The sequence below is a fragment of the Arabidopsis lyrata genome (genome assembly GCF_000004255.2).
Source record: "Arabidopsis lyrata subsp. lyrata unplaced genomic scaffold ARALYscaffold_1, whole genome shotgun sequence".
Lineage (NCBI taxonomy): Eukaryota > Viridiplantae > Streptophyta > Magnoliopsida > Brassicales > Brassicaceae > Arabidopsis > Arabidopsis lyrata.
In genome coordinates, this window is record NW_003302555.1 from 24,071,645 (window position 1) to 24,086,002 (window position 14,358).

At 31.6% G+C, this 14,358-nt stretch overlaps 2 protein-coding genes across 2 annotated transcripts; one reads left to right on the forward strand and one right to left on the reverse strand.

Annotated features, from left to right (window-relative positions):
• Positions 1–153: 153 nt before the first annotated feature.
• LOC110225469 lies at positions 154–1,128 on the reverse strand. Its single transcript, XM_021015298.1, has 2 exons — positions 973–1,128; positions 154–742 (listed from the first exon to the last, which is right to left on the reverse strand). Exons 1-2 carry the CDS (start codon positions 1,011–1,013, stop codon positions 481–483), a joined length of 303 nt encoding a protein of 100 aa, XP_020870957.1. The 5' UTR covers positions 1,014–1,128; the 3' UTR covers positions 154–480.
• A 10,575-nt stretch (positions 1,129–11,703) lies between these two features.
• On the forward strand, positions 11,704–12,643 carry LOC9327447 (MADS-box transcription factor 32). The gene is given in 3 exon segments (XM_002891339.2): positions 11,704–12,071; positions 12,164–12,359; positions 12,362–12,643. Coding segments are annotated over 3 exon segments (654 nt in total). The 5' UTR covers positions 11,704–11,792; the 3' UTR covers positions 12,541–12,643.
• The last annotated feature ends 1,715 nt before the right edge of the window (positions 12,644–14,358 follow it).

Sequence of the window (14,358 nt, forward strand, 5' to 3'; positions counted from 1 at the left end):
TGATCATCCTAAAACAACAAATCCGAGGCAGTTTAACAAACAACAAAAACCATCATCCTAAAACAAAACAATCCAAAAACCATCATCCTAAATTTTGAATCATAATAGTTTAGCAAACCAGACAATTACACAATTAATCATTAAGTGAACTTTGAGATGCTTGACTTGCTTGGCTTGGACCTTCTTCTTGTCTTTTAGATGCTCTTTTGCTTAGGACCCCAACATTTGGACACCTCCTAGTGTTATGTCCTGAAATGCTACATCGAGCACAATGCAAAGTCATACCTTCTCTAGTTATTTTCATTTTCTTTTGAGGAGGATCTTCAATTTCTTTTTCAGCTTCCTTTCCTTTCTTCTTTTTCTTTTTTCTCTACCATTCACTTCATTGTCTTCTTCACCAACTCTAGCAGTCACATCATTCACATCATTACCTTCTTCAGGAGACTCATCATTTTCCAAGAATATATCAACAGCTTTTGTCTACTTCGCAGCTAAACACATTCTCTGGAAATTTTCAGCTTCAACATACAACAACTTTAACTCTTGAAAAGTCTCATAAGGTAGCTTAAACCAGATCCTTTGCCCAATTAGAGATAACCCCAATGACCCAGTCATGTTAGTAAAAACAGCTTCCGGATTACATTCAAGCATGTGAATCTCGCCTCCAACATATGTAAGAACATTTCCGGCTGAAACTACAAACTTTCCATTGTAGTAGATCTGGAAAGTCGTATCTTCAGAGCTGAAAAACGAAAAAAAGAGGATTATAAGAAATTAGCATTCTATCGAACACTTGGTGTTCAATAAAAAAAATTCTATTGTGGCTCAAAATCGAGACAATTCAGATACAATAAACTAACAAAAACTATGCAGAGACACAAATTATCCATAATTATCTACTTAGCAACTCAAGGAATCGATGTGAAAACATCCGAAATTGATTTCAAAAAACCCAGATATAAGTGAAATTACCTCGACGGATCGCTCTCTTGGCCTTCCTCATTGGTAATCATTGCTAGTAACGTTGGATTCGAAGCCACCTTGAGACGGAATCCACGAGAATCGAAAACCCCCAAATCACTTAGGGTTTATCACTCACAGTTCTAGAATCGAGAATGAGAAAGAAGATGAAGTGAATACAATGTCCAAAACGACGTCGTTTTGTGTTTTACTTTGGCATCTCAATTCAATCCAAAACGACGTCGTTTTGGAACTCTCTGCACACGTGGACTCCCCGTCAGCATGACTTCACGGTTCGTTAACAGTGTTAGGCGTTTTGCACGTTTTTGTATTATTTAGCACAAAAAGTTGAGTGTAGGTTTGGAATTCAAATTTAGTACAAGTTGGGGTATGTTATAGCACAAGCAATAGATAAATGTATGAATTCAACACAGTTATTATGTGGGGGTATGAAAAAGCCGACTTTTCCGTAAGCCATATATAGGATCATAGAGATCATCTACGAGTTGAATTATCAATATGTGAAATTGAATAATATTTCCTTTTTTATATATATTATATATTTCCGTTTCTTATTTACCTTAGAGTTTCAAAATTCTATTTGTTAAATTCAAACAAGAATGCGCTCTTGAAAATGCATCATAAAGTAGTACTGACTCTTATCTTTTACAAACTTGACGATAAAGAAAAAATATTACATTGCATATTATTTTAAATTTTGTATGATTAATTTGTATTTTTTGGAGGTGGAGAATAAATTTATAAAAATTAGTGGGTTGGGGGTTTTTTTTTTGCACAAAATCCTATGATATACTAAGTTTGCCCAAAAATAAAGCAGTGTTGAAATAATTCATATATTGGATTTTTCTTTGAGTGGTGTTAGTATTCAGAAATGAATATCTTTTCCTTAATTTCAACGTCACCTCATCAAAATGAGGACATTATAAGAACCATGTCGCGTGTCAAGCCCTAAAATATGCTGGTGGATATAGAGCATGGAAAATAATTAATTTGATTATTTCTGTTAGAGATCGTTTAATCTTTCTAGTTCTACAAATATATATGATGGTGGATATAGAGCATGGAAAATAATTAATTTGATTATTTTTACCATAACCTATTACAAGAGAATTCTACGAGAAAGTTGGAGAAACTATTTCTATAATCAAAATATGATTTTTACTTTTTTAGTGTCCTATATTAGAAATCCTATATAGTACGAAATATAGTAGAAATTATGAAAGACTAGCTAACAAATTTTACAAGATTTTCAAAATGCCAACCATTAGATAAAGATGGAATCCATTAACCAAAACATGGACGTCGTGATCCTGCACAAACAATCCCAGCCAAATCATACATATAAAATTAAGGTTTAACTCTCTTCTTATTGGTCCATTTGGCAATGTAACTTAAAAATTTTTATTTTTAAATAAATTATAAATAACACACATTTAACTCACACTTTAATATACAAACTGAAATCATTAAAAATTATACATTAACTATATTTTCCACTCAATTTTATTCAATACACAATAAATTAGAATTGTAACTCCCATAATTTATTTTTTTAAATGTAACTTAACTCACTTCTTATCCTATAAATATACATTTCTCCTTCTCTCATCCTCTAATCCTCTCACCTTCTTCCATCATATCTCAAATCTTAAATAATTTTTTGTTTTGTGTTCTTACATTAGTTTTTTTTTTTTTTTTTTTTTTTGAAAGATGCATCTTCATTGTCTATTTTAGATAATCATTCTCTCATCTTCTTCTACTATATTTATGTGCCTATTTTTATATTTTTATATGGATTAAAAATCAAGAAATTGATTCTATATATATTTATTTTAGAAAGTATTATATATATCCAATATTGTATTTATTTTTGTATATTTTTCAAAAGCCATACTAAATATACTTATTTATTCTTTAATTTTCATTTTTTTGGGGTTAATTTCATATATGTATACTAAAAGTTTTGATGGATATAATAAAATTGTCAGATTTATTGTTGATGGAGAGTTAAATATATCAATTCCAATCATAGCACAACAATGAAGTTGAAAATATCCATTTCCATTATCTACTTTAGATATTTGATTTTTTTCTAATATATTCATATAATTTTTTTTAATTATGCAATATTTAATGAAATAAATTATTGTACTACATTTAATAAATATATATTTCTCACCTTTTTCTTATCTGGAATAAATTTTGTAATTTATTTTTAATATATGTATCATTATATTTACTTTTTGTGATCCGATAGATAATTATATAAAAATCGCTATACTGTTTATTTTATTTAAAATTTGAGGTTTAAGTATTTTTCAATTAAAAAGAATTTTGTTAAAACAAATTTGGTATTTAAGATTAAAAAAAATGAAATCATATGGTTCAAGAAAATTAAATTTAGGTAGAATAGAAAATTAGAATGAAACCTAACACTCACACTTAAATAGAATGAAATATAGAAGAAAATAACAATTATTGAAACAAAAATCATTTTATTAAATCCTATAAACATAAAAACATTAGTATAAAATCTAGCACTAGAATTTAAATTGATGAGTGGAATTAAAAAAAAAAAAAGAAGAAAGATAGAAGTTATCCTTGGGATTTTTGATTATTTTAATTAGATTGAAGTTTATATAATTTTTATAAGAAAAATAAATTTAGTTAGCCACTTGGAAAATAATATGAATTTGAACAATTATGTGGGAGTTTATATCAACAAACAAACAAATTATCTGTGAGTTTATATCAACAATTTATTTTGTAAAGTAATAGATAACATATGTTTGTAGATTTTTACATAAATAAATAATAGTAAAATACGAGCAAATGCAAGATATCGAATCTTAAGAGCCTTTTAAAAAAATTCAATCATATTTATATTGAAACAAATTTCATCCACATCATTCCATGTAATAATTTAAGATTTTTTATAAGAATTAAATTTTATGCATTTTATCATATTTTTTAACCTCCATACTAATAATTATCGTTATGTTGTTAATGCTCACACTAAATTGCAACAATATTTTAAATACAATTAATACAAAATGAATTATACACAATGAATTCTTTGAAATGTAACATAACTTTTAGGATGTACATACAATTAACTTACTCATAAATGGTATTTAAACATAATTGTTAAAGTTGAATAGTTGTTAAACGTAACTATGTTGTCTTCTATAAATAATAATATACACATATCACTAACCATTATATACCAAATTTCATAATATTGATAAATTTTGTAACACTTTCTTTTATAATCCGACTAATGGTGTTTCAATATTATTTTTTGTCAATTTTGTAAGAGGCTGTGACGAGGAGATGACATGTAACCAAGAAACCTTACTCATATTCAATCGTATGTGTTATTTCATAAGTCTTTTAAAAAGAGCGAGTAGAGAAACTCAAAGTTTGTAATGCAACAAGAGAAGATATATAAAAGTTGATTTTCTCTATCCAAAAAAATAATTTATATAAACCTGAACTCAAAATAAATTTGATATTTTTGAAGTGAGATTAAGAAGAAAATCAAGAAGACTAATGATGAGTAGAAGGGAAATAAAATTAAGTATGCTTCGAAACAACATAAATGTTAAGTGGTAGTGGAAGCAGACGCTTGAATTGTATAAAAAAATAATTCATCTCTCTTCGCTTATCTTCTACAATAGAATTCATCTCCATTCTTACATCTATTCCTTAAACTCAGCCCAAACCCAATATTTATAACATTTGGTTATGATATTTGCACTAAGTAGAAAATAATTGAAAATTTGTTGTATTACCATTATATTTAAATTCTTTAAAATGCAACAATAACTTTTAAATTTGGATAAATTTAGAATATCAACTTTACTATTATAATATAAATTATAAATTGAAAACGATGTAACTTAATATTTATAGTAGGGTTTAATATTTTCACATTTTAACAAAATAAGTATCATTTATGTATTCGTATTATATTACTAAAGTCATTAATTTTATCATCAACACTCTTAAAATTTCTAATTGACATCAAATATTATATTAACTAAAAGCAGTTATATACTCTTAATTATTTAAAAAAACATAAATATCATTGTATATAGATGAATACAATTCAAATTTTGTAGAAAAAAAATCAAATTTGAATTTAATGTCATTCATTTTTATTTTCCCTTAAATTTAAATTCAAATAAAAAATCTAAGTAAAATAAATACCAAACATATAACAAAGTATGCAACAAGCCGCGAGTATCGCGGCTAAATAACCTAGTAATTTTAAAAACAACTCACGCGTAGCGTGGGTATTCATCTAGTTGTTACAAATAATATAGCTAGATATATGAATATGACCCATGTTTAGAGTACTGAGAAAAAGCAAATGACAACAAATAATGCAAAACTCTCGATAGTTAGTGAGGCGAGGCTGCTAATGTCACTAGCTCCAATCAATTCATAAAATCATGTTTAAGCATATATAAGCTGTTTTAAACAAAAGTAGAGTTCACTGCAAAAAAATAAAAACAATGTAGAATTCAGTTTTATTATACTTCACCTACAAATATCGACTAGCATTCCGACATTACTATTTAAATGTAAGACTATTATGTCGAGAATTATGACTGGTCTGCTTTATTTATATTATATTCTCCTCTCTCTTTTCATTAAGAATACAAACACGTAGACATGGATCGGATAGTCTGATAGTCATATCTTCTTACTTGCATTTATTAGTTTTATTTTGTTGGTTGATTTTCTATTTTCAGATATTAGATTTTATACCCGTGCGTTGCGCAGGATTTTGATATAAATATCTTCTATTAATATAAAATTTTCAGCAAAAATATAATAAGCGATATACCACATATATATTGTCAATGATAATGTTTCTTTGACAACTAAATGGTTTGATATATATCACGTTATAACTAAGATCACTTAAAAAATTCACAAAAATAATAAACGGTATCGACCACCATCTAATGATCCGTTTATCTTAATTATCTCTAAAAGAGTTTCTTTCTTATTCCTCTTCCATGAAGACATTTTTAAAAAAGTTTTGAAGTTAATTATCGATTGTTGACCTAATTGTAGATATTATTTATGATTAAATGTTGATACGGACATAACATCATTCCCTATCAAATACGAATATACTGAGTTTCATGAACATTATTTAGTGTAAATGTACATATACAATACCATGTTGCTAGAACAGCTTTCTCGAACTTGTTTACCCATCGAAACAAGTGCAATGCGCCATAAGAGAATCATCGCCTAATTCATTAATGTGTCTATCTTATCTCAATTTGCATGATTACATAGCTAAACGGTTAAGCCCAAGTTTGAATCTAATAATATGTTTAATAGTATATGTCATTTATTTTCCTAAGAACCTATTCGTTTCACACAATGAATGAGATCTCAAACATTTTACCTTAGTCATGTGCATTATTTTTCTAAGTTTTAGAACTTTATTTTCAAACACTTTTAACTACCAATTCTCTCGTTATCTTCTATGATAAACTCGTTGCCTCTTGACATCTACTTTCTTTTCATCTTCTATTGACTCACATATAATATATATTAGACTGTGAATTAATTTTCAAGACATATCATAACTATTTTCTCCTTAATTCATATTTCTCAATACTCAATTTTTTGGGATAAAAGTATTTGATTTAATTGATAAAATGCCAAACTTGTTTTTCATTTTGATCATGTTATAAAGTTATAGTTCCACTTGAGAATATGCTACATAAATTACACATTTTTTTAACAGCTTACATATCTTTTTTTGTATATTTTGTTGTAGAACTCCTGAATAATATGATCATTGATTATTTCTTTTTTTAAGGATGGATGATAATGTTTTAAAATTTTCAAGATTTGTTTTTATAATTTCACAAGATAAAATGTGACTCTTACAATATCTTCGGCTTAAATTATAAATTTTATGTTTAATTTAATAATTTTTTTTAATAAATAAATAAAAATATGTAGTATACATTCTTAAAACTAATTTCTTTCTTTACATTTTATCTTCTTGTTTAAAATTTTACATATAGAATTTTAGAAATTTATTTTTATACTTTTATTCTCCATACATTTAAATTTACTTTCATTCTAAAACTCATTAACACATTTAAAATTTTGAAGTATGATCATTTTTAAGTTTTATCTAATAAAAGTTGAATTATATTATCACTACTAATAAAATTTTAATAATATTATTTTTTATTATTTAATAGATCTCATTTAATTTTTTTTTATTAATTGTAACTTGTAAGTCACATAAATATGCACTAAATGAATGTTTAAATTTTTTTAATAATATAATAAATAATGTTGCTTAGGTGGATGTTTAGGTGGATATGCTATATATGGAGAGAAGTTTTCGCTATATTAAGTTTTCGCTATAGATGTTTAAACATTAAGTTTCCGATTCCATCTATAGCGAAAACATTTAATCCTAATTATACCGCATTTCTTATAGTTACTATTCAACTTTTGTTATATTAATCTAGCGCATTTCACATATACAAATTAACTTTTTGTTTTGCTTGATCTGATCGATCTAGCATCGCTCAATCAGCGACCAACATACAAAGCTGTATTTTTAAGGATTTAAAAATACAATGAGTGGCATGTGTTAATCATGTAATTGGTTAACTTCTTGTGTTTTTTTAACAGCAAGATATACTTAATAGGTTTTAAAATTTATCAAAATAATAATAATGGAGTTTAAAAGAAATGGACTTTTGCTATCTAAAACAATTTAAGTGACCATAGTATAGCATAAGGATATCAATAGCCTGATACGAGACTACGGTTAGGTTGATTAGGCCACCGGTTATGACGTTTTAGTTAATTAGTTTTGGTGGTTTACTTTATGAATTGGGTTTTCATAATTTCGTTTCAATGTTAACGTGTTTTCTTTTATGCATTAGGGTTATGTCTAAGTTGTATGAAGACCTTATATGATCTCAATTGATTAATAAGAAACCAACCTCCAACAATTAATCAAATTCTCTAGAAAGAGACTTGGGTTAAAGAGAAGGTTTTGCTTAAAAATTTTGGCTCGTATCAACTTGGTATCAGAGCCGAACGATTCGATAGGAGAGTTTGATAAGATAACGGCAAGGTTTGATAAGATACTGGCAATGTACGATAAGATGATAGCACAGTGTAATGACAATATTGAGAGGTGGAAAAACATCCAGACAAAGGTGAAGCAAGGAAAGAAGACAACACAACAAGCTACGTCGGAGAAAGAGACGATAGAAATTCAAGAGGCAGCTCTAGAGGCAACGGCCCCAACACAAGAAGACGTACTCGAGCTGAAAGAAGCGGTGGTGGGGGTGGCGGTAGAGAAGCTTCGTGAAAACAAGGTGGAGCTGAGGGAGAGCTTGGCGATGGCTTCAGGGAAACTTAATCACATGGCGAAGGATGAGGAGTTCCAAAAAACTCTCTTTTGTATTAGAAGAAATTTTGTTCTCAATCAAATTCCAAAACCAAAGAAGAACAAAGCTCTAAAGGCAGATCGAGAAGCGGAAGTTTCAATTTCGCCTTCAAAGAAGCCACATAAAGAGACGTCGGAGACAAAGCCATCACAGCTGATGTTGGAGCAGCGTAAAAAGTACACGGAAGTAACAGGTTGGACAGCGCCAGAACCACCAGACGCGACAGTGATAGAAGCTGTAGCGTCCTTGCCTGAGCCGAAGCCTCAAAAATTTGAAGTAGCGGTGGCGTTGTCCCTCGCTGCGCAGGAGGAGGAACACGAGCAGACCATAGCTGACGAAGCTAAAGCGAATGGAAACATAGCTTTCTCTTCTGGTGACTTCCACGCAGCTGTGAGTCATTTCACCAACACCATCAATCTACCACCAACCAAACAAGAAGCTGAGAAGACCCTGGAACTCAAACCAGGTTGGAGAAAAGGATGCAACAGTCTCGGAGAAAAAGCTGAAGAGAAACCAGAGATTCAGATTCCTCATAGGCTTGGTTCATTAAAAGGAGAATCCAACAGAATCGGCACCATGCTTGCAGCCATGGATCATAAAGATGACATGAGATGTGAAATACAACTCGACATGGGAAGACGACACGAAGAAGCTGCTAGAGTGGGGTATCACCGAAGACTGAATCGAACTCCCGACTGGTTAAGCTCGGGTGTTTTAGCTACTTTTCGGTAGATTCGGGTAAAAAAAATACTTGGTTTTATAGATTTTTTGAGTATTTTTAATACGTTGCATATAATTTGGTACAAAATTTTTAATATTTGGATACTTCGGGTAAACCCGAATCCGAACACGAAATACCCTACCCGAGCCCCAAGTTTTAAAATATCCGAACGGGTTTTATACTTCATGGTGAGACTATGATCATCTTCCCTGAAATGGTATTAATCCTTCTTCTTCTCTGAAGACGCCTCTTCGCAAACTCCATAATTTAATGACCTTCCATCGCATCAAGAGCTGCTGTGATCCCGTCGTTGTAAAAATATTGGCGTCAACATCACACAAGTCTTGGGTCTAACTTAATAGAGAGTTTACAACACCGAAACAAAGTTGATGAAAGGACATAAATCTTCAATAGTTTACGACGTAGCAGGAGATATGTTGTTCTTGAACACGAGCAAATTAAAGAGCCCAAAAGAGTTTGGGTATGGCATGAGAAATTTTGTTGGTTTTTGTGTCATGTTGATCTCTTGAACACAGGCAGTCTTGATACTCATGTTGTGCATCTCCGAGACCAATTTATTAATCCATGATTTCGGCTAGATCATTTCCTTTTCCGTGCATGAATTATTGATGATTTTTGAAGCCTTGGTCCTTTGGTGCTCGGATGGCCATGTCATTTGTCGTAGCTTGCAAAGTGATGTTGCCGAGAAGGTCTTCTCGAATATATCCTCCAACATTTGGCTGTCGAGTTGATTGATTTAGAAAATTTCATGGATCTTTTCGACTAAAAAACAGCTCAGGATGGGAAGTTGGTGCTCGGTTAAAATTCCATGGAGTTAAATCGGGTCTCCAGATCTGCACTGAACTTATTTCAGGGTTTACTGGTGCATGATCGAATCTCGGGTCCATCCAACACATCTAGTGCATCGGGTGAGGAATCTTCTAGTTGGATGTGGGTCCATCCAAAACATCCGGTGCATTGGATGAGAAATTTTCTAATTCGATCTCCACATGAGACAACATCAATTTGTTCTCTATTGTAACACCTCCGCTTCAAGGAAATATGGTGATGCATGCGGAGATGTTTAAAATAATTTATTTGATTACCTATGTTACTAAAGTGTACTTATCTTTTCGGCCAAATTAAACATCTTAAGGGAACTCCACAGTTAAGCGTGCTTGAGCTGGGAAAATTTTAGGATGGGTAACTTTTTGGGAAGTGATTGTCGAAACTGTATAAGTGAGGACAAAACACAGGATAATATCACATGGTGATTTGTAGAGTTGGAACACAAGTCTTTAAAACTTCCCGGACGTAGCAGACCGACTGTCGAACAAGAGTGGGCCCACGGGCTGAGAGAAGATATGGGGCCACTAAGAAAGATGGAGGTCTGGGAGTTACAAACAGTATTAGAGCCAAACCCAGACGAATGTGGAGTCAAGAGGGTTCACAGTGTCGGGATGATAGTCTTGGTGCGCAACGAGGACGTTATAATTTGTTAGTATTGGTGAATTGTAACACATCTGTTTCAGAGAATATGGTGGTGTATGCAGAAATTTTTAATAGAATTGATTTTGTCACCTATGTCCAAAGTGAACTTATCTTTTCGGTCAAACATTTTGAGAGAACTCCACAGTTAAGCGTGCGTGGGCTATTAAAATTTCATGATTGGTGACTTTCCGGAAAGTGATTGTCGTAATCGTGAAAATAAAGACAAAACACAGAGAAATATCATATGGTGATTTATAGGAACGGTAACAAGTCTTTAAAACCTTTTGAGTGTAGCAAACATACCGTCGGGTAAGAGTGGGCCCACATACCTGGAAAGAACATGGGGCCACTAAAAAAAATGGCGGTTGATCTTTTTATTGTATTTAATTAATTATAAGGTAATCTAGGCAATTAATACGAATTTATGCATATAATAAATGATACCAATGAATCTTGATTATTTTGATTACACAAATTGTTTAGAAGCCATAGAAATACTCATCAACTTAGAACCAAACACAACACTCGTAAGCAAAATTATGAAGAACTTAAACCCATTGCTCATCCACAGAATTCTATACAAAGTGTCATATTTTCTCTTTAATCGAATTTACGGTTTAGGATTGATGTATTTTCTTTGGACTAATAGATAAACAATAATATAGCGGTTCTATACCGTCCATTAGTTAGGAAAAAAAATCTCGGATTTTTTCCGATTTTTCTATTTTCATTTATTTTGAAATAATTTGATATGTCTTGGCTGGTACGCATGTTTGACGCGTGTGAGTTTGCATTTAAAAGTAAAATTTGTATATATAGAATGAAATCTAGAGATACAAAATATATTCTATAATAATACAAAATTTGTATTTTTCCTAAATACTATCTAATGTATCAACTCTTGTATGAGAATTATGATAAATTTGTGGAGTCAGATTTAATTTCTTCATAAAGATATTTATGGTATTAGTTAAAAGATAAATATATTTAAAAGGTAAATCCAAATATTTTAATAGAAAAGAGATAACAAAGATAGAATTTTCATAATGCGTTTAACCTGTTTGAACCAATCCATCTATAAAATGGAGTAGAGTAGTAACAGGAACATCAACAACAACAAAATATCTCTCTAAAACTAAGAAATGGGTCGTAGAAAAATAGAGATAAAACGTATTGAAAATAGCATTGAAAGGAAAGCAACGTTTTTAAGACTCCGAGATGACATTTTTAAGAAGGCCGATGCACTCGAAAAGTTGTGTCATGTGGAAGTTGTTGTCTTGGTCATCTCCCCCACAAATGTACCGTACACATACGGTAATCCATGCTTCAGCGATGTGGTTGAGCATATCCAAAATCCTAGTGCTTCGTCCAAACTCGTTAGTCTCATGAAAGAATTGGAACGTATCAAAGAGCTTGAGGAGGTATGTCCTATTTTTAATGTTATATAAATCGTTAATTTATTTTATATATTGTTTATTATGTTTCTATCTTTAATTTTTTTTGTCAATTTTAGGTTTTGACGAAGAGGCAACAGAGAAACCGTGAAAAGTCCAAGAGGATTGTTGATCTGAAATTGGAGGAGTTAGTTGCTTTCAAGAGGAACCTTGAGGCTTTTCATGCGGGTTTAAAGAGGAAGCATGTAGAGATGGAGGATTTATCTTCTCCATCGATGTTCTCAAAGAATACGAAGAAGAAGAAGACAAGGACCGAGTTTCTTCCGGACAGAGCAGAGAAATGTATGACTTTCGGCCCCACAATTCCTCAGAACTATTTAGAATAATCGTTAATAAAATAAAAAATATATATAATTATTTATATCATATAAGATCGATTATCGTTTGGTTTTTTCTTTCAAGAAGTTTATGGAATAATTTTCGTTATTGTAATTGAAGGAAGTTGTGTCCTTCATCTTGTTGTCTTTTTATTCGGATTTTTATAATGATATGTTTTTTCCTATAAATAATTTACAATATATGTGATCATGTTTAGAGTAATTTGGCATAAAGTGTCACCTGAGTTTACGGTTGGGTTACATTATCTTAATATGAATTTCAATATATTTTAATATAATTAAGTAAAATACAATTAATATATATTTTAAGAGAAGATTAAATGCGTGTCGAGATGTAGAAAAACTTCACACTACTCTTCATTTTAAGTTTTTTTTTCCTTTTGAAGATATGTGATACCTATATATTATAGTGCGTGCCATGTTAAGAAACTTTTTATATTAAAATACCGCATGTTATTGATATGGATCAAATTAGACCTCAAACTATTCTCTCAAATAAGAGATCATTATAGTATTTAAGGATCGAATTCCACAAAGCTCTTTTATTCACGGAATAAGCTAAGTACAATCTCGAAATTAAGCTAAATAAATATGATAAAATTAAAAGACACAAAAACAATCAAATCGGTGTAAATTCAGATGGACTAAAACGTTAGGCTTAGGGAATTTCTCAGGAAATAGACAAATAGTAGATCTAGCAATTAATTAGAATTATTAGCGGACCATTCTAGAACTCAAATCACTAAGCTATAATCAATCAACTCTTACTGACAAACTAAGCCTAATAGTGTTGGTGTCGGATCCCGCACCAGAAGTCCGGGACCAACCAAAGATTGCCACGTAGACAAGAGAAAGACCCATAAAGGATAAAGCCCGTCGGATCAGTGAGCCAAAGGAACAATCGAAGTGGGTATCACCACAAGTAGAATCCGAAGTGACTGCATTTCGGCATAAGTCTGGTATCGAAGTCACGGTTGAGTCGGTTTAAGGACATTTGGGCCAAAAGGCGGGGCCCATGAAGATCAGAGTCAACTCAAATTCAAACGTTGAAGCATTAAAGCCATCAAAACGGACACATTTAAGAGAGAAAAATTATACTTAATTAGCCATTTTAATGTCATTTTCTTAGGTATAAATACAAAGGCCAATGGCCATGTAAGGGGGGATCTTTCTCTCAAGAAAAGAAATAATATAGCAATTTTCGTAGCAATTTATAAGTTTTTACATATTCATTTTTGTCCCTCAAGAGTAATCTTTCCTACTTAATAAAAATACTTGAGTGTGTGAATCCGACATCCACATTTTGGCGCCGTCTGTGGGGACATAGGATTCTTGAGTGGTCAGATTTTTCTTTATTACACTTCCGAGATAAGCAACAATGTCCGGAGGAGACGCCGTTGAGACATCATTGGCCGAAACCCTCAAAGCTATGCAGCAAACCATGTCGGACATATCACAAAAGTTCTCGGATGTGGAAAAGGCCGTCGATACGTTGCAAACATCCCAGGTATCTCTTAGTCAAAACGTCAGTACTATACAAACTCGTGTTCACTCTTTAAGTGCAGGAAACCTTGTGGGAATCCGAAGAGGGATATTCAACTCGCCAAGTTCCGCTGCACGAAATGAAACCAGCGGACAAACAACTCCCGGTGCTACCAATAATGTAGTTCTGACGTTGGAAGAAGAGACACAGCTCGGAGATGAAGAACAACTTGCAGCTCAATACGAGCAGGAGAACCTCGACCAGTTCGAGACCATGAGGAAGGTTAGCCAGGAATTAAAAGAAATGAAATCAAAATTTCATCAAGCTACAAGTTCGGAACCAGACATCAATCGAGTCATTGAAGAAGCTAGGCGAACACCTTTCATCTCGCGAATTGCAAGTTTGAGGATCAAAGATTCCCGAAAACTCAAGT